This window comes from Phoxinus phoxinus (genome assembly GCF_949152265.1).
Source record: "Phoxinus phoxinus genome assembly, chromosome: 15".
NCBI lineage: Eukaryota > Metazoa > Chordata > Actinopteri > Cypriniformes > Leuciscidae > Phoxinus > Phoxinus phoxinus.
Window position 1 is genome coordinate 24,741,298 of NC_136890.1, and position 23,362 is coordinate 24,764,659.

A 23,362-nucleotide genomic window follows, 5' to 3' on the forward strand; every position below is an offset into this window, starting at 1 on the left:
CTGAATTCATCTCCTTTACCATGGCTAAAGAAAACTAGATAAGCTTACTTATTTGCATCACTATTTCATCATGAAGGTTAGGTTTTGTCTTACTATTTTACCATCTTGATTCATACCTGATTCTTCTTTGTTCTACCGACTACAGGAAAAGTGCTTTAAAACTGTGGTGCTGCAGTGGAAATCCAGCAGGCTTCCTTACGTGTCTGTCTCCTACACCATGCACGCTTTCAAGTGCAATGACACACACACACAGACACATATGAAACCAGACAGACTGCACATGCGCACACAAAACACAAAAAATGACAAAGACACACAGGTGACACAGAGCTTGCTTACACCCTAGCTGGAGGCTTGCAGACGCACCGGTCTGACCACTCACACACACCCTGCTCTGCCAACCTCTGTCACACTGCTCTTCCTGTACCGAGCTCTCAGTGGCAGAGGGAAAAAAAACTGAAAAACACCTTGTTGACTTTGGTTCTCGGGTGTCACCTCACCTACACAGAATGTATTAGTAACTCCTGAGAGTACCTTGTGTCAGCCTGTTCCATTTTGAGATTGCATGCACACCCAGGCAGCCATTTCAGGTTGCTGAAAGCCTGCATTCTCGAGCAAAGTCAAGCCGAGAGATGGACTTTCAAAGCATTCAAGAACTCGAGCTGTAGAGAGTCTAAGGCTGTCGGATCCGGCGGCGACCGGTGTGCCTGATTCATGTCAGCCTGGGAAGGTCAGATTTTGGTTTTCACGCCAGAAAGTTCAGTGGCAAAACCTAACAAAAACTTTGTGGAATTTTCTAGCACAACAAATCACAATTGCGTGGCTGACACCTTACCCATAGAAAAGAAACATCGCAAGTGAAAATTAATATTTTTTTTCAGTTTTTTGTTGAATTAAATTTAGAATTAAACACAAAAAACAATAAATTATTTTAAAAGCTATAAGTGAACTTAGACATCACAATATTATAATGCACAGTATGTACAATGGATATTCATTTTGAAATTTTGGTAACATTTCAGTCAATGTTGCTAAAGTAAAAACTATAACTATTAAAATATTTTTTTGTTAATTGAAGAAAGGCAGAAATAAAATGAATCTAATTGAATCTAATTGAATCTGAATCGAATCGCAAGGTTGTGAATCGAAATCGAATTGATCCGTGAAATTTGTGTCAATACCCAGCCCTACTAAAACAAATCTCTCCCAACTAATGCTATAAACTAGCCTATACAGGAACCCTATCATTTGGTAGGCTGTACATTACTATAATAAAACAGGTTAAAATAAACAACAGAGCTGAACTATTATTCAACTGCTATTTATTTTGTTCAAAACCTTTGTAACACAAACAATGTAGTCAATGCTCAAGTTCATGTGTAGAGCCCCTGGTGATACTTCAAGCACAGTTTTATGTTGTGTCAAGCCTTCGTAGTGTTTTAAAAATAGCGATTTTGATGCTATCATAGAAGTGCCCCATGCACTCCCATTCAAAAGGCATTTAGATACATACAACGAAAATACGATCAATCTTAAAAGTGACGTTTCCACTCTAATTATGCTTTTACACGAAAGTTTAACTAGGGTAGATAAACAAAAAAGCCTAGGTTCAATTTTGGCAACAGTTACCCTTTAACAGTGTCTTTAAAAACAACTAAAGTAGATAAACTGAACTCTAAATGTATGAGGTAGATGTGGAGGATTATTTGTATGAACTATAGGTGTGATAAGTCTGTGGTTTAATCATGTTTATCTTAACCCTTTGCTGAAGCCCTGACTCATCTACTTTCCTGGCAATATTTCTTGTCAAAGTCACAATGTTGCAACTTTTCGTCGCAAATTACAGACACTGGGAATTGGGAAATATCACTTCATTCCCAAGAAGCCAAGGAATTCCTAGCCAAAATTCCGCTTATGTCTCAAATAATTTTTGAAGATTTTGTCCTTGCCGTGGTGCTGAGGTAATCTTTCTGAGCATTCCTGTCCTGATTTACCGCAAGGCTGAGCTTTACCATCAGATGTGGTTACAATTTCTTTCTTATTTTCAAGTTGTTAAGTCTGGAGATGCGGCAGTAGGAACGCACACTGTAACCCAAACCCAAAAGTTCTAAATATTGTCAAGGTAAGTAAGACATGCAGAATTTGTTTCTGTGGCTGTATATTGTAGGAAGAGGATTCATTCAATGATGGGAAAACAGTCCCTCTGTGTTTCACAGCCCATAGAAATGTAATACGATAGGTTTGTTAGCAAGTGTTTATTTTGGGCAAAGCAATAAATGTAACCCTCAATCATACGGCATAAAAAGCACAATTACAAGCTGCCACAAGCAGCGTTCAACAAACAACAGTAGTAAAGGAACCAGCATTTAACAGTGAAGGAAACTTGTGTGTGTGTATTTTAAACTCTGCAACCACAACAATTGGATGCATTTTACCGTTTTTCCACTCCAACTGTTACTCGTCTTTTTAAAATCCACTTTGCATAGTTTTTCCTACACTCAAGAGACGGTTTTAAGTGCACCGTAAAAACACACACGCACACATAAAAAGCAATCATTAAGACCCACACTTCTCAATGTACTGTGGGAGGGCTCCAACTCTGTCAGGAGAGCAGATTTGGCAATATTAAATACTAAGGGTGATCTAATTTCATTACTGCTGTGGAGAAATGAAGTTAGGCAACACAGCTTTGTGCAAAACAGTCTCGCCACTGGATTTTTCCAGTTCTCGTTGAGCCTCAAGACAGTGGAGTTTAAATCTGAGAGTTTTCCTGTCTTACCTGCAGAAGCCTGTTCCATTGTGGAAGGTGACACAGGTAGCATTGTTCACACAGGGCTTCACGGAGTCCACACACTGCAGAGCTGTCAAGAAACATGAACACTCAAATTAATGTTTAATGTTAAATTATGTACAAATGTTTAATTTAACTATACACCACCGTTAAAAGGTTTGGGGTTAGTATGATTTTTTTTTAAATAAATTAGTACTTTTATTCAGCAATAAATTGATCAAAAGTGACAGTAAATTTCATTTTTTTTGTCAAATAAATACTTTACTTTAGAACAATCTACTCATCAAAGAATCCTTGGAGAAAAATATATCACAGTTTCCACAAAGATATGATTTCAACAATATAAGAAATGTTTCTTGAGCACCGAATCAGCATTTCAGAATGATTTCTGATTTCAAACAAATTCAGTTTTAGTGAGCATTAGAGACCCAAACTTCGGAACAGTTGTACATTTGTATTCATATATAGGTTGAATTGTCTATCTAATAATTGAAAGTGGTAAAGGTAAACAGTTTGGTAGGGGTAAACATAAATAAAGCTGGAATTGAGGAGATGTGATAGAAGTGATGTCCTTGTGTTGAGATTGACAGGACTACATTAAGTAGTTTTAAACTTGGCATAAAAGCATAAAGTGTTCAGTCTATAAATGTTTAATTATTTGGCATTATGAGCTTTTTGAACACTGACCCAATCAGACTGATATGAAACAAATATAAAAATATAAACATAAAGCTAATTATATCTGATACCAAAATGATCACATATTTAACACTACATCCCTAATTCATACAATCAGGTGACTGTTTTGCAAACTAGTTCTAAGTAAAAAATTCTGCTTTATGTAGTCAGGATGTTACAAAGACTGAGGCAAACTTCTTCTGACGACACAAAGCAAAGGAAAAAAGCTGCTGTAGATTGTAACCACACCACTCTCTCTGATACAAACACTACAGACAGTGGAGTTGTTGGGGGAAAGAGGTGAGACACAAAGTGGCAGAGCAAAAGGTGAAGAATTTTTTAGGTGACGATGTGCCAAGTTCATTTAAGATGGAAATTCCTAACTGATCAAAGACTTTAATTCATTTCCTCCTAAAATACAGGAAGCATCTGGACACACGTCACAGATCTGGACGTCACAGCGAAGAACATGACATATGAATATGTTTCTGTAACATAACCATGCAAATTCAATCCAACAAACTAATTTCAAATGTATAGACATATCCAGTTTATAACAAAGGCTATGTTTATGTTGACTATCTTAAAACCATTAAACTCTTGATTTATCCATATGAAGCCAGTTTAGCCGCACCTCAAGTGCATTTCTGCAAATAGAAGTGAGAGCTAGTCCACACTTCCCTTTGAGACACTAGGTGGCAGGTCATATGATTTCAAAGCAGCACTGACACTAAGTAACATAGTACTACAGCTCAAGACAGGAAGTGCAATGAGCGCTAATACCGACTTCCTGTACTTTGACCGGGCCTCAAAATATCCCTGTGTGCAAAAGTGCAGAGAAAGCAAGCGAGGCCTGGGCATAAAGCCAACAGCTAAAGACGGGGCTTTACATAAATGCCCCAAAGCTCTTTAACTTTGAGCCCGGCTACATTTAGTTAATAACACCTGGAAATCTGACACTCAAAAACAGAATTTGAGACTAAACTGACAAGTCTTGAGTGCCGTGGAAAATTATCAAGAATACTGTGTGATGAAGTCAAGACTTAAACCTGGTTTTATTGTTCATAAATCTCAGAGGAAAGAGATGTTAGATGTCATACCATATAGTACAACACACCAGCTGCCCAAAACACACAACATTACATAATGAAATGAAACATTTTAAAGTCAGCAAAAGAAGGTTGAAAAAGTGGTGGATGTGGTCTTCATCAACTCACATCTTTATTTAGCCAAACAACTTACATGGTGCAGATAAAAACAACACCTAAAACCACCAAATAAGTCAATGTTGAGATCTAGTGTTAACTGATAGCTATACTATATTAAGCATTATTATTTGGCCATATAATCAGCTTTTCACATGCACAGAAAACACATCCTCAAAGTCATGATGTTATTCACTCTGCAAACGCTCAATAGCAAATACACATACACATAGTGCCTACAAAAAGCATTCACCCCCTTGGAAGTTTCCATGCTACAGTCAACGGCACAGGATTTAATTTGGCGTTTGTGTCACTTCACAGAAAAATATACTTGTCAAAGTGAAGTTGTTAAACACAAAATAATAATTTGCATACGTATTCTGGTATTGAGCTGGTGGTAATTCATATCTGGCCACTGCAATTTCCCCCTTATTCATTCTTTTGCAAAAAATAAAAGATATTTAGAAAATTCTAATTGTTTTCGTTCATACAATGAGTCAATGGGGTCCAAATAGTGCTTTCACTATTGGTTTGATTGCGTGGTCCGTGCCAGAATTCGATTGCTCCCCCTCCCCCTGCTAGTCTCTGTTCACATTTTGTCCCGAACCGAGGTACGGATGCGTCATCAATCTACTACCAATTAGCCATGTTGCTAGTTAACAGCTATGAAGGAGAAAGCACCAAAATGGATACAGCTGCTTGCATCACTTTTTACACTTTTGCATCACCTTTTTTATAACCTTTGGTTTTGTTTCCAAAGCGTCAGCACATAACGGCACTTGCATCTACCTGCCGCTATTGTACTGTAAATGTCCTAATTACACCATGTCTACACCAGTCGTGACAGTTCAGTTGCCGCGTCGCACTGCACCACAGCAGCTTGATGCTGTCTGCCCTGCGACCATTGCAAATCCATTTGTTCTTTGTGTCAGAAGTAAAAGTAGCGCAAGTGCTTGAAGTATGTCAGAAATAGAACGAGGCAACAGTTTACTGTCTGAGATACGTGTCATGCCGAATTTAGTGTTGACAACATCGCTCATTATAATGGGTTCTATTCTCTTTTTTCGCATCACGTCACGCCGCTACCGTCCGGTGTAGACACTGTATTATCAGGAAAGTGAAAGAGAACACACACAAACAGTTTTATCGAATCATAAGTCACCAATAGCTTTTCACTTCCACGATTTAGTACGATTGTGATCATATCAGCAGCGAAACATACCAGAGTTCACATGAACCATACCCCAGAACACCCTTTTTAGGCAGACTAGGGCATGGTTCATGGGTGTGCATCCAAGTTCGAAAAACTGCGTTCACATCATCCAAATGAACCAATCAAACACAGGGACTCTATTTGGACTCATTTTTGGACTCAAAATAAACTTCTCCCAAGACAAAAGTGTCGTACCACCTTCGCCAGGTTTCCTTCTAGGTTTCTTACTGTGTTCAGGACCTTCTGTGGAAAAGCATCTCCACGGCACAATGCTGACACCGCTGCACTTCAAAGGCATGTTTCTGTTCACACACACTGTTTGGCTCAATTTTGGTCCCATCAGAACCCAAAACTTTTATCCAGTCAAGTTTAAAGTCTCCCACATGACTTCTGGTGAACTGCAGCTGAGATGTCATATGACATGTGAACAGCGGCTTTCTCTTTGCTACTCTCCAATAAAGCTGTGACTGCTGATTCTCCTGTATCCATCCCCTGTCTCTTTTTTTTGTTTTTTTGTATTACTTGAAAAGAGAGTTGCTTGAAGTGCACTTTTTTGAGTAGGCCTATGTTCTGCCTTAATAATGACTAATCAGAAGCTGAACCATCCATTTAAAGGCGTAATATTACCTCTGTGACTACACACACTACACACAGACGTCAAAACCAGTACCAATTGACTGCACCTGTGATGATTTAATGTAATATTAAAAATGGTGAATTCTTATGAAATCAATTAAGTACTGTAACTCAGTTTCATCAGAGAGGTCACTGTGTCAAATTAACTCCACTGTGATTTACTGCTGTATAACAAGAAAACATGAAAAAGTCCAGGCAAGATGAATACTTTCTATAGGTACTGTGTTCAGAGGCAGTGTCGTGCCAGGCATTTAATGTCCTGTGAGGTCAAAGCCTGCAACTGGAGAAGGCGTTTGGTTGCACCCCTTTTTGGCAGCAACTGTGGTGGGAAATATTTGGGAGAAGTGGCTAAGCTGAGTGTGAAATTGTGCTTTCACAGAGATTTAAGAGCCAAGGGGAGGGGAATTGGAGTGTTGGAGATATGAGAAGGAAGAATAGAAGGCAAGAGCAGGAGTCAAGTGTGCTCAAGATGGCAAGAGGCAATAATGGAGAACAGAACGAGAGGGCGAAAGTGGCTGGGGAACCAAAAGACACTAGATTGTGAAAAATATATAGGCTAAATGTTCATCGCAGCACCTTAATTTCAGTCAAAAAAATCCTCTTTTTGTCTATAGGGTTCTTGAGTTTCCTATATGGTTATTTGAAGATTACAAAAAAAAAAAAAAACTACAAAGTCGAGAGTGAGAGTGTAAAAGTTCTTTCTGATATTTAAGCAAGTCAGGTCTCCTGACCGCAAGTAAAACGGTTGCATTTTGCATTTGCGACCAAGAATATTAATGTGCGAGTGATCATTTTGCTAAGAACACCACAATATAAATTTACACGTTATGTGTGTAAATTCAATTGTGTGCCTTTTTACCTGCATGTTCTGTGATGAGTAGCCCATCACATATTTTGTTGTTTTGACTTAATAAAATGAGACGACGCGCAGTAAAAGTTGCAGTGGAAAAAAAACTCACTGAGTTCAAGCAAGCGTCAAAATACACACAAGGACAGCGAGAGTCAGCTTTCGGCATCATCAAACTGAAAAATATCAGGCTTTTTCAAAGCCCTCATCTCTATTGAGCAAAAACGCTGCCGGTGTGCCAGCATGAGAGAGAAAACAGCGGAGACACGTCAATTAATGAACATGCAAGTACTGTAAAAGTGCAGGAAGGCAGTGTCTATTTCGTACACACAACATGGATAAACTGCAAAAGATTAACATTTCATCTGTGTGGACGCAAACTAATCGTTAACAATTCTCATTTTGAATTGACACTGATATGGATTCTTCTTCTCAATATATTTTAATCTTTGCTGTTTTCTGTTACTGCCTGAAATTCACATGATTTGTAGTGCAGCCATCCATAGTCTTAGTGTTAATTTTGCAAGCTATTTTTACAATTAGTCTTAGTCTTAGTGCTGTGTCAAATGTACTTTTTAGTTTTTATCATATTTAGTCAACCTTGCCCCGTTCATTCAGTTAAATTATAGTCTACTAAAAGCCTGGCATTTTAGTCTAGTTTTAGTCAATGAAAATGTAGGCTACTCATATTTTCGTCAAGCTGCATAATGGTTAAATTGATAATAGGCTAATAATTGTTTTGCTTAAAATTATAATCACAACAATTGTTGTCATTTGAGAAATTTTATTTGCATTTCATCAGAATAATTGCACTTCCATATAGGCTAAATTAAGTACAAATCTAGAGAATGTCTCATATTAGCCCCTTTCACACAGCGCGTTGATCCCGGGAAATTGCCAGAGTGCCTTCTGTGTGAACGCAAACACGTCCCGGGATTGATGCCGGCATCGATCCCGGGTTGGGGACCTAGTAACATTGCCAGGATCAGTCCCGGAACGCGCCCTGTGTGAACAAAAGCCAGGATCAATGCCGTAAGTGGTGTGTCGAAGTGACGACGCACGTGCCATCGCGCGACTCTAGAAAGTTTGTGTTCGTCATTAACAAAGAAAGAACGAAAAAATGTCTGCAAACTGGAACGAAGCAGAGACCAGGAGCTCCTTACTATCCGCGCTAAGCTGAGGGTGCTCGCCAGCTTTGTGGAACGGTACGCGATGCGTTAGTGTACATGTTTTTGACGCGTACGTTACACGTCTCATCCTAACGTCACGTCTCATCCTGTGTCTTTATGGGATCTTAACGGGATGTGTGTGAACGCACTCACAGATCCCAGAAAATCACTGGCAGTGTGAATGAACCAAAATCAAACGATCCCGGGACAAATCCGGGGTCACATTATCCTTGTATTTTCCGGAATCTCTGTGTGAAAGGGGCTCTAGTCTCATAGAACTCGTATGCATGGTTTATTTTACCTAGGCCTAATCTAGTTTCCTGATTTTGTTCAACGGCTATTTGCCAAATTAAAAAGGTGAAATTTCTCATACAGTAGTAATTACAAATTACATTAATGTTTTTTTATCAAAACAACAGCAAAAAAAAAAAACTATTTATTGCCACACAGAGCTGCGTATGTGCATTTATTCATAGTCAAGATTCATGTTTGGAATTATTACAGAGGGTTTGATCGCAGTTTTAGTCACAGAAACCAGCGCAAGCAGCTCGTGAAGGAACTCAGAATTAAACTTTAAACTTTAATTCTACTTTTAGAATTAAACTTTAATTAAACTTTTAATTAAGCTTTAAACTTTAAAGTTTAAACTTTAAACTTTACCCCCTCAAACTTTGCCCCCTCAACTTTAAACTTTACCCCCTCAAATTATATGTAAGTGTGAACTTGTGAACCTGTGAAAGAATGAAAGGAGCTAAAAATGAAACTCAACATAATTGCATATGAAGCTGAAGGAAAATGTATTGCATATGAATAGCCAAAAAGTGTTACTTCCGCTTTTAATGAGCTCTTCTCGTAACAACGCGCGGAAACACTAAGGGTGCTTTCACTGTCATCTGTAGTTCGGTTCATTTGGTCCGGACCAAGACCGAACAATTATACTTCGTACCATTTTTCAGGCGTTTTGGTTCCTTTTCACACCACACTGATTGCTCTGGTCCGAATCAGTTGATGAGTTGATGAAACAAACCAAAATGCAGTCACGTGACTGCATCACTCGTTGGCCAGATGTGTCTTGAATGTATTTCCATAACTGCACTTCAAATGGTCAGAATTAACGTGCGGTAAAATTCCAACAGAACTCCCGGAAGTAAACAAAGAGGAGGAAAATCCAGCAGACAACACGGCACTTTTTACAATGGAGAGATGACTGCGTGGGCTGATTGTATCCCTGGTCATAGTTTATTATATAGTTTGTCTACACCACTTAAGGCAAACAATAAGATTTGAGAATGAAGCGAGGATGCTTCTTGAAAATAATGTTTTAATGCAATGCACGCGGCGAAGGCACCTCCGTACCTCCTCACAACTCCAAGTTTGTCCGCGAGCTGCCATGCTAAAAGTGCAAACTGTCAACAAACATTAGTCCTCATCCCATAATGGACAGCGCAACTGACTACAGCAGCTGGTTTAGTCCAAAAACGCGCAGTTCTTTGGCAGTTGGGTCTGTTCGAGGTCGAATCATGTTCTCACCAAAAACGAACCGCTCCAGAGTTCGTTTGAAAGCGTACCGAGACCTCCTCGGACACTAGTTTGGTCCGCTTTTGGTGCGCACCCGAGTGTGATTGCTGCATTCACACCTGCCCAAACGAACCGCACCAAGGAGGACAACGAACTCTAGTGTGATTCAACCAAACTAAATGAGGCAGGTCTGAAAGCACCCTAAAGCATAAAGAATTCACTACATTCTGTACTGTTCTCATTATAATGTTATGTAGGCTATGGCATCTCATACTTAACTGTATTTTTATCCACTTTATCAAGTGAATAACTGAAAACAAAAAAAATAACTGCTGGATTATTCATAATACCAATGTTTTTTTGAAAAAAAAAAACATCTAAAAGGAATATGACAGTCTCCAATAACCCAACAGTCAAGGTCAGGCATTGCCACTTGAGCTGGAAGAGTGTATGAACACTGGTAAACTGAAGAGCTGTGCTAGCAGGATAATAAACTTAACCAAATGCATCCTGTATTAGATAATCAGATATGTGAAACATAAAAGTAATATTACAACTAACATCTACACAAAAGGACAACAATGGGCATGTGAACATGAACAAATTAAAAAAAACTTCTGTTGTAGATGCGCTCTTTCTAGCAGTGCTGAAACACGGGCAACTAAAGCACAAAGAATTGTTTATAGCATTCTAATATGATCAGTGTTCTCATTATAATGTATACTTTTACATTTAATTTTTTTACATTTCTCAATGTCTACCTGAATAATTACTTGAAGACTTGAAGCTATGGTTACTTGATTGAAAAACAATTGATAGCTATGAGCCATCTTTTTTATTTATTTAATTTGTTTGTTATACTAATATTTAACTTTTTACATCCATTAGTGTGTTCAATAGCATACAGGTTTTTGCTGTGGTATTGAAATTAGTATCAAGAGTTGTGGAATTGAACTGGCATGGCTACTGACTACAGAAATTATGGTATTGTGACAACATTTATTTTCTAAAAGTGTGGTCACAAAGTCTCATGGGCAAACATGATGAAGACAAAACAAGAGAATGTAGACGAGTGTGAGACACAAGTTAAGGGTGAGGCTTGCACAGAGAGAGGCTCGGCCCTGACTGGTCTGACAAGCTCCCCATATGCTTCATCAAACTGCCAGAGAGGAAGTTCTCAAAGGATTTTGAGACAGGCTTTCAGAAATTAACACTTTGTAACTCCTCTTTACTTTCAGTTCTACTGAGGAGGCGTTTTTAAATCCTGTACAACCTTCTAAACCTCATCATGCACATCTAAATCCAGGATCTGCCTACCGTAAACCAGGCACTTGCACTGAAAGCCTGCACACCTGCTGCGATCAACATTCTGGCATGCGTCAACATGATTCATTGCATCCCTGATCTGAGATCAGACTCTACTCTGAACGTCTAATGAGTAATAATCAGATAGGCAGGAGGGAATTGTTTCTAGGTCAGGAGTCAGGACGCCGCATGGGCTTAAAAGTCTCTGTATGGGTAATGGCATCTGCTTTTCAAAAGACAAATTCACTCTGTGTTTATTGTGAGTTTCCTCACAAGCAAACAACAGCCAAAACTTTCACACGAACTCTGTTTAGAGTAACCAGGCTGTGATTAACCAACTGCTAAACATTTTGTCTTCATTTTTCCACATTCATGAGGCCAGAGCTCTGTCCCTGAGGTGTGAAGGAATGGACACGGGCAAATGTGAGGACAACATGAGAAAAAGAGGAGAGGAACCCAATGAAGAGAAGTGGGAGGTGATAAGTGGAATAATTAAAAGAAGCAATTCACACTCATTTGTTAAAAACAAACGTATCTTTCTCTCCCCTTTTGTTAAGCTCAAACTAATCACTAACAATCTAGTTTTTTCAGAAACTTGATGACTGGATTGCATGTCCCATGACAGATATCAAATAGACAGAAACAATGTGCAAAACTATATATTTACAAATAAGTATGTAGTTTTGTGTTGCCTGCCCTGAACCACTGGTTTCGGGTGCACCTGATCCCGATCGGACGCGTTTCTCAGGCAGTGTTTGCATAACATGCATTCTTGCATTCAAAAACAGCTAGACGGAGCGCAACGAAAGGGAACAGAATGCATGGGTCTTGAAACTTATTTTACTGTAAAAGTCCTATTTAAAAAGTCCTAAACAACTATTTTTAACATGACACGATATTAAAAACACATTGATCGAGGATGGGTGGTAAAAAAAAAAACAGTGCATAATACAATAAAATGGTTGATTATTTCTGTTTGTTATGGCTATATCAGAGGTGCATTGAAAAGGTTGAATTTAAAGATGCAACTTACCAAAGAGGGTTTTACCATGCAAACTGTCAAACAACTAAAACACAACCTGCTGTTTAACGCAGCATTGCAAAAATATCAAAATACATTTAATACAATGTACAAGATGCAATGTTTCAAAGCCAAAGACATCTGTTGAAATGTGTATGGCTGTAATGATTGCTTCAAAGGGGATGAATTTGAAGCTTCACATCTAAAAATATAACTTAAAAAAGAATGTCACAACATATACATTTATTGTTGTATGTTTCGCATAATTTATAAAATAAATACATGTAGCCTACACATGGATGGATGGATAGATGGAGTTAGATCCATCCAGTTACAGTATAATTGAGAGACTCCAGGGAACCGTAGCACAATCCACACTCAGGCCCCATCCACACTACTGCGTTTTCGTTTAGAAACGGAGACCTTTTGCTACGTTTGCACCTCCCGTCCAGACTACAACGGCAAAAACGAAGACCTAAAACTGAGAAGTTTAGAAACGCTGCCAACCCCGTTTTGCTTTTGAATCTCCGGAGGGCGTTTTAGTGAAGACGGTCAAAACGGAGGACTTTAGAAATGATGACGCAGAGGCTCACGCTCGGCTCTATGATTGGGTGTCGTCAGTCATGGCGTATCCTTCCCTGATTCTTCAGACACCCATCACTTGACCCGTCCCCGGGAAGAAAACATACAAAAACAGCCTGGACTATGTAACATTAGTGACTGCAACATGGATAATGAATTACAAGCGTTACTGACGTTGATGTCTTTTCTAGCCGCTGTTGTGCAAGTAAATAATGCATTTTACAATGCTATTACTGCCTACATGCGCCTGTTTACACCGGCACGCACATGCCCAGTGTTGGTGAATGGTCACGTGATCCGCGTTTTCAGTCGTTCATGTGGACGGAGATCAATTCTAATACGCAGCTAAAACGCTGGTGTGGACGGAGATCGTATTCGTTTTAATTCTCTGTTTCTAAACTAAAACGCAGTAGTTTGGATGAGGCCTCAGTGCTGCCAGGATTCTCACCGCAAAATTGTTTGACTCCCTCTTTTTCTTAGTCTTCTACATCTTGAACTCACAAACTCTTTCCTATCTGTAGTCTGCGTTTCTCATTCTCTGTCTCTTTTTCAGATAGGGCTCCAACAGTAACTTGACCAGATATAAAAGAGTGACTCTCAGAGCTGGTTATAAATCAGTTGAAAACATCTACACAACAGATTCATAACCCAAAGTGTGTGGGAACTGAACACCAGTATTCAGTGTGTGTGTGTGTGTGTGTGTGTGTGTGTGTGTGTGTGTGTGTGTGTGTGTGTGTGTGTGTGTGTGTGTGTGTGTGTGTGTGTGTGTGTGTGTGTGTGTGTGTGTGTGTGTGTGTTTTACTGGCACTGAACACTTGGGTGTACAATCTGAAGCCAACTCAAACCTGCCTTTAATAAAAAGCAGTCCCATGCCTTTTCATCCCCACTAAATGCAGGATTGTGATCAGGGACTCTCTAAACTACATTAAGTGACTTATAAAAACTTTTTCAACACAAAATCTGTCTTCTATTAAATCTTAGGCTTTGCAGAGCTCAGGGGAAATTAGTCTTGAATACATAAAACAGCTGTGATATAGAGAGCTGCCCACCCCTACGCCCACAAAAACACATGAAATACATGGTTTATGCAACTCAGTATCAGTCAGACAAGTGTTGGTAACTTTTGATCTGCCTTTGACCATCAGAAATTACAACAGCCACAGACTTTTCAAGGTTTTTCAGCTCAGTTTAGGTGAAAAATTGTACACTCAAGGAGTAATAGCACAACAATGAGGTATCATTCATTCATCATGTCCATAAGTTATGTGTCAAAGTTTAGTATTTACTTTTAGATATTCATCAATTCAACTCTAATCCTGACAATAAGCAATAGAAATAGTCATGCAAACAATCCTAATAAGGTCAAGGAGTGTTTCAAACAAAGTCTGTGTCTCCTCCTTCCTGATGGATCAGGCAGCATGAGTGTGTCGGAGCTCTTGCACAGAGCAGCTGGTTCACAGCTGTAAGCCTTGCTTGTTTGAAAGCGCTGCCTCATCCCCGCGACCAAACCCAGAACCCAAGGGACATCTCTGCTCGTGTGTGTGTCTCTCTCTCGCTCTTTGTTTGTGCTAATAGCTGCTGAGAGAGATGGGGAAGTAATTATGAGAGTCTGATAGGGCTGGCTTGAGAGGAAAGTACTCAGTGAGTGAGTGAGCGAGAGAGAGAGAGAGAGAGAGGAAGAGAGAGAGAAGAGAAGCGATTTGTCGGCATTGGCCCACATCCATACTGGACAGCAGAAGGAAGTTGTTCGCGCTGAGTGAGGAAGTAACCCCATATCCTGGCGTTTCTTATACAGCAAGTGCTCTCTATTCTGTTAAACGTTAACATGGCAACAAACAATAAACCCTTCCCAAAGCCATATGTAATGAGGCAGGGGGCGTAATTGCGTACAGATTTGATGACATAAAGACAAAGGGGGGTTTTCAGTGGCGCTCATTAAATCTGTACGTCACATGTGGCTAAAAAGCACTCTTGATTGTTTAATGATAGGCTGTGTCTAGTTTGGGAGGAAACCTGATAATTCTCAAAGCAACAACATTCCAATGAAAGTGTCCTGAGAACTGGCTGTATGCTAACAATCAGAATGAACACTTTCACCACAAGCTAAGTATCAATCCACCATATTGGTTAGTTATTGATATTAGAGATTTTGTTTTTTTTACTGTATCGGTTGATATTAGATACACTACTTTTCAAAAGTTTGGGGTCAGTATGATTTTTGTAAAATAAATGAATACTTTTATTCAACATGGATGTATTACATTTGTTAAAAGTGAGTAGGCTATTCATCAAATAATCGGTTTTCAACATTGATAATAAGAAGACATTTTCAAAATGTCAAACCAAATCAGCATATTAAAAATAATTCTGAGGACCTTGTGATACTGAAGACTGGAGTATGATGCCGAAAATGTAGCTTTGTCATATTTTTCACAATATTACAATTTTTACTGTATTTTTTTATCAAATAACACACACCTTCGCCATCATGTAACACTCCTTTAATTGGCCTAATCTTTTTTTTTTAAACTAATAAATAATTAGAACACTATAATCTTAAGATCTCTAAATAAATAATTTTTTCATAATTGTCCATTAATGTTGTGATGCCTAATTTACTTGTAGCATTTACAATGACTGATTTTGGTTTTGTGTTTTATTTTTAATTCAGACAAAATAGTTTACAATTTCATTATAGCTTATCAATATCAACCATATTAAAATTGGTGCATCCCTAATCACAAGTCAGATGTCATTACAGATGAGAATGATTTCACATTACTTTCTGATACACAGTCAGCAATGGAGGAAATGAGGCTGCATGACATGTCATGGTTCTCAGGTCAAGCCTATAAAGCTAGTATACACACACATACACACACATACACACACACACACACACACACACACACACAGGCACTGTGTATGTGTGTGTCTGGTGCCAGGCTTAGCACATTGCCGTGTGGCAGGAATGCAGAACGTCTTAATTCCCACTTCATTTGTTAACCTGCTCTGGGGTTTTAATCCATGGATTTAACAGGCTTGAGCCTCTCACTCCATTCTGGTCTCCCGCAGGATTCTCCTACATTCTTACAAAAAAAAGTGGCGACACCTCAGTTGTGGAGATTTGCTTATTAGGAGCTCAATGCCTTGTACATCAGTCCAGGTATTCACGTACAACACAGATGGGAAGTAAAAGGCATCTCCCTCTGGAACCTATAAGCAGAACGCATGCTACAAGACTCGAAATCATCACCTTCGAGGTTTTTAAGTGACACCAAAAAACATTGAAATTGCAAGAGAGCTAATAAGTGGCGTTCTTCAGGCTTGTAGTGTGTGCTTGGCAGTTCGCTGGGTACAAAGAAAATTCAGTCACTCACTATATCCTAAACTGGAGAATTATTTCAAAATGTCATCATAACACAACAAAGCTTCTTCCAGCGACCCGGTCAAGACCTCCACCACGGCACCAGCTGGTAGGATGTGGGCATCCCTGATATATGCACAACCGTGGGCCATTTCATAACTGGTCCGTTGTGTTCTGAGAAGTGGGAGTTTGCCAGAGATAAATCACATTTCACACCAGAGAGGAGCAGCGGGTCAGAACCGTGGCTGAGCACCATGCATGCCGCTAGCAGGCGGGAACAATGGGCAAAATTCTTATTGCACACGCTGCAACGGCTGATGTGAGCAAATACATGCGGCTTGAAACATCCTACACAACTGGGGCGACATGCCAGGCGAGGAAAGAAAGAAAAGTGAAATCAATCCCACCCCAAGGAATGATACCCAATACAGATGAACAAGGAGAAACATCATCTGTGGGACACAATGGGCGAGCTGCAGCATTGTGAAAATGAGTGCATCCAGGGGGAAATATGTGTGTGTGTGTGTGTGTGTGTGTGTGTGTGTGTGTGTGTGTGTGTGTGTGTGTGTGTGTGTGTGAGAGAGAGAGAGAGAGAGAGAGAGAGAGAGAGAGAGAGAGAGAGAGAGAGAGAGAGAGAGAGAGAGAGAGAGAGGAATGTGAAACACCAACAGCAGCATTCCTCCCTCTTCTTACCGAGAGTGCAGTCATTACATTGTCTTGTTTTTTTTAGGCTCTATTTTGGAGGGATTGGGTCTGACATGCATGTGGATTTTTAGTCACATTTTACATTATTCCATTTCCTCCAAACAAGAACCTCTAATTCAACAACTGGCACTCTTTGTGTCTTAAACCTGCTGAAATGAGCTGCTAAGCATGAATAAACAGCCGTCAGATGGAAAACTCATCTTGAGAAATAAACATTATATGTAACTCATCCTTCAAATTCAGCTTTCTGGAAACATCGAAAGCCCACAGTCCACACCTACCCCACAATAAAAACAGTGAAAAGAGTTGCTCCTTCCTCTTAAATGACAAACAAAACTAGCTAATTCCTTTATATTTCTAAAAAGTCGATATTTCCCCCTCATACGTGTCCATTTTGAATTCTTCTCTCACATACTAAGAGCTGCTGCAGATTTTCTCCGCTCAGACTCTCACATCTGGGCAGAGGTGTGAAACACGAGAGATACCCTCAGCAAAAAAAAAAAAAAAAAAAATCCGGAGTGCTTTTTAAATGTTTACGCCATACTATTATGTGTTACACTTTTCTTTATTAATGCGCTTTAAATAACGTGAGGATGACACGCCATTCGAGGCCGTGCAGAACTGAAACGTGAGCGCTGATGCTTCACACCGACGTACAGATGCGTAGGGCTATGACTATTTTTTAAAAATGTGTTCTGAAATAAAATCTGTTAAAGTACTTACCATATGTTATTTTAAGGGAGCAGATAACAAGAAGGATGACTCTGCCCGAAGAGACACCGGGTAATTGGCCCATATTTTAAGTAAAATCCACATATAGTCGCCAGCGCGAGGCTGTGCTCCGTCAGGTTAAAGCGTAACGAATCTTAAAATGATCTTCAAATGTCGGGAAACGAATTATACTCGAAAGAGAAGATGTCTTTTGACCGTCAGAATGTCTCGTTTGACCACATAAATCCGTATAGTGCCTTCATTTGAAAGTTTTCTTCACGTAGTTGCGCTGTTGATCTAACTTTCTGAACTTCTCTCTTCTTTTCGTCCCAGTCACTGAAGTCGCAGACGGAGATGTTCTTCCGCCAACCCCACGGGTGGATCTATTGTCTGTGATGCGTCCATAAATAACAAGCTTCTAAATAGTTTACTTCCTAGAAGTTGTTAAAATATTTCAGGAGTTAAATTATGAAGTTATTTATCCTTGAGTGGGTTTTGTAAGAAGACTCAATTTTGTTACAAATGTTTGTTTTTTTTCCGTGGCGGAGGAATTTTCACTCATTCGGCAAAGACGAGTAGGCTATGACTCAAAATTAACCCGTTCATACTTTTTCCTCTCCACCCGACCCGTTGACGTTATTTCATAAAATACCCACCCCTTTCTCTGGGGGGTTTGATTTAGGGAGTTTTATCCGTTAATTCATCGTCTTTCACATTTGCCAGACGTATGTGTAGGAAGAGAAAACAGATTAATAACAAAATGGTGTTGTTTTGGTAAAATGTATTAGCCTAACAACACCATTTTGTTATTAATCTGCTTTCGAGACGTTAATATTCGTAATTTGTGTGTTTAGTAGGCTATTTGTCCCAATACATTTGAATGACTTGGATTTTTATCCAATTTAGATTAAATATTATCATAAATTAATAGCAGATATCTTCACAATTTCAAATTTAAAGGAATATGAATATTATATGTGTTAATGTCTCAGTATGTGTCACTTTCCACAGATGATCAGTAATTAAAAATGCAGGCTTTATGTGTGTGCAATATTAAACTTAACTTTTGACAGTTTGATTTACTGCTATGACGAATAAAGGAGTGAATGACCACACATTCTCTATAGAGAAAAAAGAAGTTAGGAATATCATGGACACATTAAATATTAATACAATTAAATATTGCTTATATATATAGATGATGTGCATGGATACATTATTTATAAATATAAATCATGCAATATTCCATTAAAAAAAATCCATTTTGATTTCATGGTGACTTCAAAGTCCAAGTCAAGTCAAATTTTGGTGAATATTGCAACCTGAGTCCAGCAACCTGACACAACATTCTCACAAATGTGTCATTCAAAGCTTTTGAGAGTCCTAACTAAAATGGCCAGTCATCTGCTGACATGGGAAAATCATATCAGTCAGTGAAACAAGTCCTGCCCCAGTTCTTTCAACCAACATCACATTAAAACATTAACACAAATATGTCATGAATCAAGACCCATCTACCCTGAGATCATCAAAGATGTGCTGTGGACACCATTGTTTGAGATGTTATGTTAAATGGGCTCCTGTTGTAAAGGCAAAATAAACAAATCAATCCCTTTTTTGTTCATGTCCTCAGTTGCTTTCTGATGAAAGACTTTGCATTGAATGAAGCAAATTAACCCTTCCAGTTTCCCTGTAGGGGGTCCAGCTTTGGTTTCTCTAGCTGACTGCAATAAAGGGATTGCTGTGCCATAATGCCTTCCTCCAGGGTGCCATAGACTTTCTGTTCTTTCCCTATTTTTCCAGACCCAGACAGCTTGCAGGTCTCAGCTCATTTCTCAAGGCTGACCTTTTCAGATGCACATCATGTGATTTTCAATTACTGCTCTAGTTATATTGCAAATGTAGAGGAATTTGATTATTACAATATGGGGGGGGGGGGGGGGGGGCTGGAGTGGCCTTGGCTGACATCATAAAAACAATTTTTCCATAAATTTAATATTTTCTGAAAATATTGCATAATTTCAACATTGTTTGTTTTATCAACGTCACATTTATTTCATGGCTTCACGCTGAACTTAACCTATTATTCATTTTTACTAGGAGTTTCGATTGGAATCTCCCCTAAAGTCCCTACAAAAACAACGGCTTCAATCTTTGGGTGTGCCATCTGTGCCGTTGAGCTCAGATTATGCTCATTTAGCAAAGAAAAAAAAACATCTGTGCAATGCGTCAGCTGAAGCCATCTGTAAAACTTAGTTTCATTTATTGTTATTTTAAACATCTAGAAAATGAAAATGTCTGAGCAGGATAAGCATCTTTTCCATAGTAAAGGGAAGAGAGTAAAGCTGCCACTTCTTGCACGTCAACTCAAGTAACATAATTTTTTTGTGTGTAAATTTAGCAATTGATGAGCACCTCAACAAGCATATTTGGTGTTACGTCAATGGCAGAGCAAGTAAAAACACCTAGGCCGGCCTCAAATTTATACGACCTCTCAAAGTTGGAACAACCTTCATCCCAGATTGATGGACACTTGATGCCAGGGCTGCAAATGTAAATATCAAAATGAATGAATGTACCCATGATAAGGCAAAGGTCATCTGGGAACTGCTGGGACAATTTTTAATGGCCTGCCATCCAAAGGGTGATTTATCTCAGTAGTAATGCGTCAAGTGGGCCGGATAAAACACTGATATATGGCGGCTAGGTGGCATCAGAAGACTGATTGCCTCACGATTGGCTACCTACCCCCCCACCTCATCTGCCCACCCTTCATCAGCGTGGGAAACTACACACCAACAACTCAGCCCTGACATTTAAGGAGGAAGTTACCAGATTGAGAAACTTAGATCGATAGATAGATAAATAGATAGACAGACAGATATACAGATAGACATATAGATATAGATACTGACAAAATCTGGCGGAAGCATCATCTATCTATCACTCCGTTAAAACGAAATGGGAGAGAGGGCATAGGAAGTGAGGGGTATATTTAGTGGTAGATTATCTCACTCTTCCTGTGACCTTTCATTTACACTTCAACATAAACTGGATGGCCCAGCAAAAACTGTAGCAGTGGCTGTAAGATGAGAGAGTGTTGATCACAAAGGCTTAAGATCTTCAAATCCAAATGTGTAACATAAAAACGATTAAGGGATTTTGTGTGTGTGTGCAACTCATCCCTACTATTTGTTTACTTCAGAAACCTTTTTCAAACCTTTGGAAAAGAGGCAGTTAGATGACAGCAGGTGAGGCAAAAGACAATGCATGGATTAGTTTAACATGTTAACTCATTTCTGCTCATCGTTTCCAATTTATTTACAACATGCATCATCACATTAGGTCACCACATGACTTTTTACACACAAAACAGATCTACATAAGTCATCCGCCAAAACGTAATTCATCAAAATCTAATATAAATGCCGGCATTGCAATGATGGCATAGTTTTGTTAATAAAATAGGCCGATCTTTTCTCTAGAATGGGAATTAAATAGAAAGAGTTTGTTGTGATGTGATGAGCCATGTGACATGCAGTGGGCCTGTAATTTGCATCAGCATTATGAATATGACACACATGAAGCTGGAAAACTGTGCTCTTTTGAATGTAAGGTGTGCCTATACACAATGGAGTGTTTGTACCGTTTGACAACCTGATGCTAACAGGTAAAAGACACAACATCAGAAGGAGAATATGAAAATGACCTGTATATGGACCAAAGAAGCAACTGATGTAAAAATTATAAATTTAAAGATTTACTTCCCTTTAACATGAGCTGGAAATCGAATTGGCCACAACCGAGGAAATTATATTTTTTTTAAAGGAATGACAGAAAGAGTCATTTGTATTGCAATTTAAAGAAATTATACATAGGTAATGCAATGTATATTAGGCCTATAAACCATTAAACCTCAAGGCTTTAAAAATGTTATCTTGTTGTTGCCGATAGCCTCGTGGGCAGGTGCGACATATAGCGCCGTTGCGCTTCGGGCGACCCGAGTTCAAGTCCCGGCTCGTGGACCTTTCCCGATCCCATTCCCCCTCTCTCTCTCCCATCACGCTTCCTGTCTAGATACTGTCCTATCCAATAAAAGACAAAAACGTAAAAAAAAAAAAGAAGAAATGCATTCTTATTTTAACTCTGAATGGTGCAAAACCCTGATTCACTGAAACAGCAAACACAGACTTCTTGCAATTCACAGTAAAAATGGGTTAAAAAAAAAGAAAATGCAGTTTATTTATACCATATCTGCTCTAAAATGAGTTACATCTAATAAAACAAAGTTAAGTTGATTCAGTCATTTAAAATAATATTTCGGCTAAAAAAAAATTGTTTAGATGTAACCACCTTTTTAGGCTACCTAAAAATACTGTCAAGTGTGTACATATAATCTGCCATTTACAAATTAGATTTCTGTTTGATGTCTGTGATAAAGTGCATTGAGCTCCTTTTAAATGACTGATTAATCTTTAACATTTGCAAGAAATGTAATGCAGCAATAATTATAGGGCCCAAAAGAGGCTGTGAGGTTTCGCACCACGTCATCTTCAAGTTCTCAAGAATTTGGTTTACTTTGAGCAAGTGTTGGGATCACCGCAACACCACACAACTTCTCAACGTTTCACAATGGCCAGGGCTCTGGGTTGGCTTGCAGCCCCTTCTGACACAGCCTGGCATGAAAACTTGTCCACAGAGGGGCAAAGACAGTTACTGGAAGAAGGCGTAAGGAGAGAGCTGACAGTTAAAGCAGTGAGGTTCCTTAGGGGGAGAATTTTGTCCGTGTCCTGTAAGCGGACCTTGGGTCTTGGCCCGGAGCAGGTGCGCGGAATTTGCTGCTGCAAATGTGACGTCTACTCAGCCATCACATACACGGTGAGAGGGCTATTTATACAGCACTGTGGGAAAAGGAGAGCGCTCTTGTTTATGAGCATTGACCTACAGACATGAAGAACGAAGGCCATACCATTTCAGCCTTAGACCCATTAGTGACATCAAGGTCAAAGTCTGCATGCGGACACATACAGTTCATATTTACATAACCCTTGCAGAATCTGTAAGATGTTTATCATTTTTATTAAAGAGTTCGTAATAATAGTCATTTGTACTATTAATTACGACGTTTGCCTCAATAAACTCCTAATTTATATATATATATATATATATATATATATATAGCTTAAGTTAGTTGTTTTAAGTAATTTGACATAGTCCACAAGACAAAGTAAATTAAATAGCTTATAATAACAATACATATACATATGTTAATTAATAATAATAATAATAGTAATAATAACATATTGCTTGAGGTTTGATGCGGTACACCATTTTAAAAACAGGATGATTTGTGAAGTCATTATTTTGTTGTGTGAAATATATGCAAATATGGTTTAGTTTTTTTTTAAGGTACATCTTAGATGCACAATTGAGGAAAAAGTACCATGTCATTGTAACACAACTGTAATTGTTTAGGGTATGATGTAAGAACCATTGTGATGATCCATTACGAGTGTGCGTTTGTGGGTTACAGTTGTAGGGTATGGCAAATCGTTTTAGAGCTCATGCTGAATAAGCCGCCCTTTGATTTTCTGCGGCTGGTCCCACTGGTTTA

General features: G+C 38.9%; 1 protein-coding gene across 1 annotated transcript in view; it reads right to left on the reverse strand.

The window, feature by feature from the left end:
• The window catches only part of notch2 (notch receptor 2), a 51,190-nt gene extending 33,101 nt beyond the window's left edge, over positions 1-18,089 (reverse strand). The window contains exons 1-2 of the mRNA XM_079636950.1: positions 17,761-18,089; positions 2,780-2,861 (exon numbers count right to left, since the gene is read on the reverse strand). Coding sequence (XP_079493076.1) covers positions 2,780-2,861; positions 17,761-17,833 — 155 coding nt within the window. The 5' untranslated portion in view covers positions 17,834-18,089. The remainder of the gene's footprint in view (positions 1-2,779; positions 2,862-17,760) is intronic.
• Between the last annotated feature and the right edge of the window lie 5,273 nt (positions 18,090-23,362).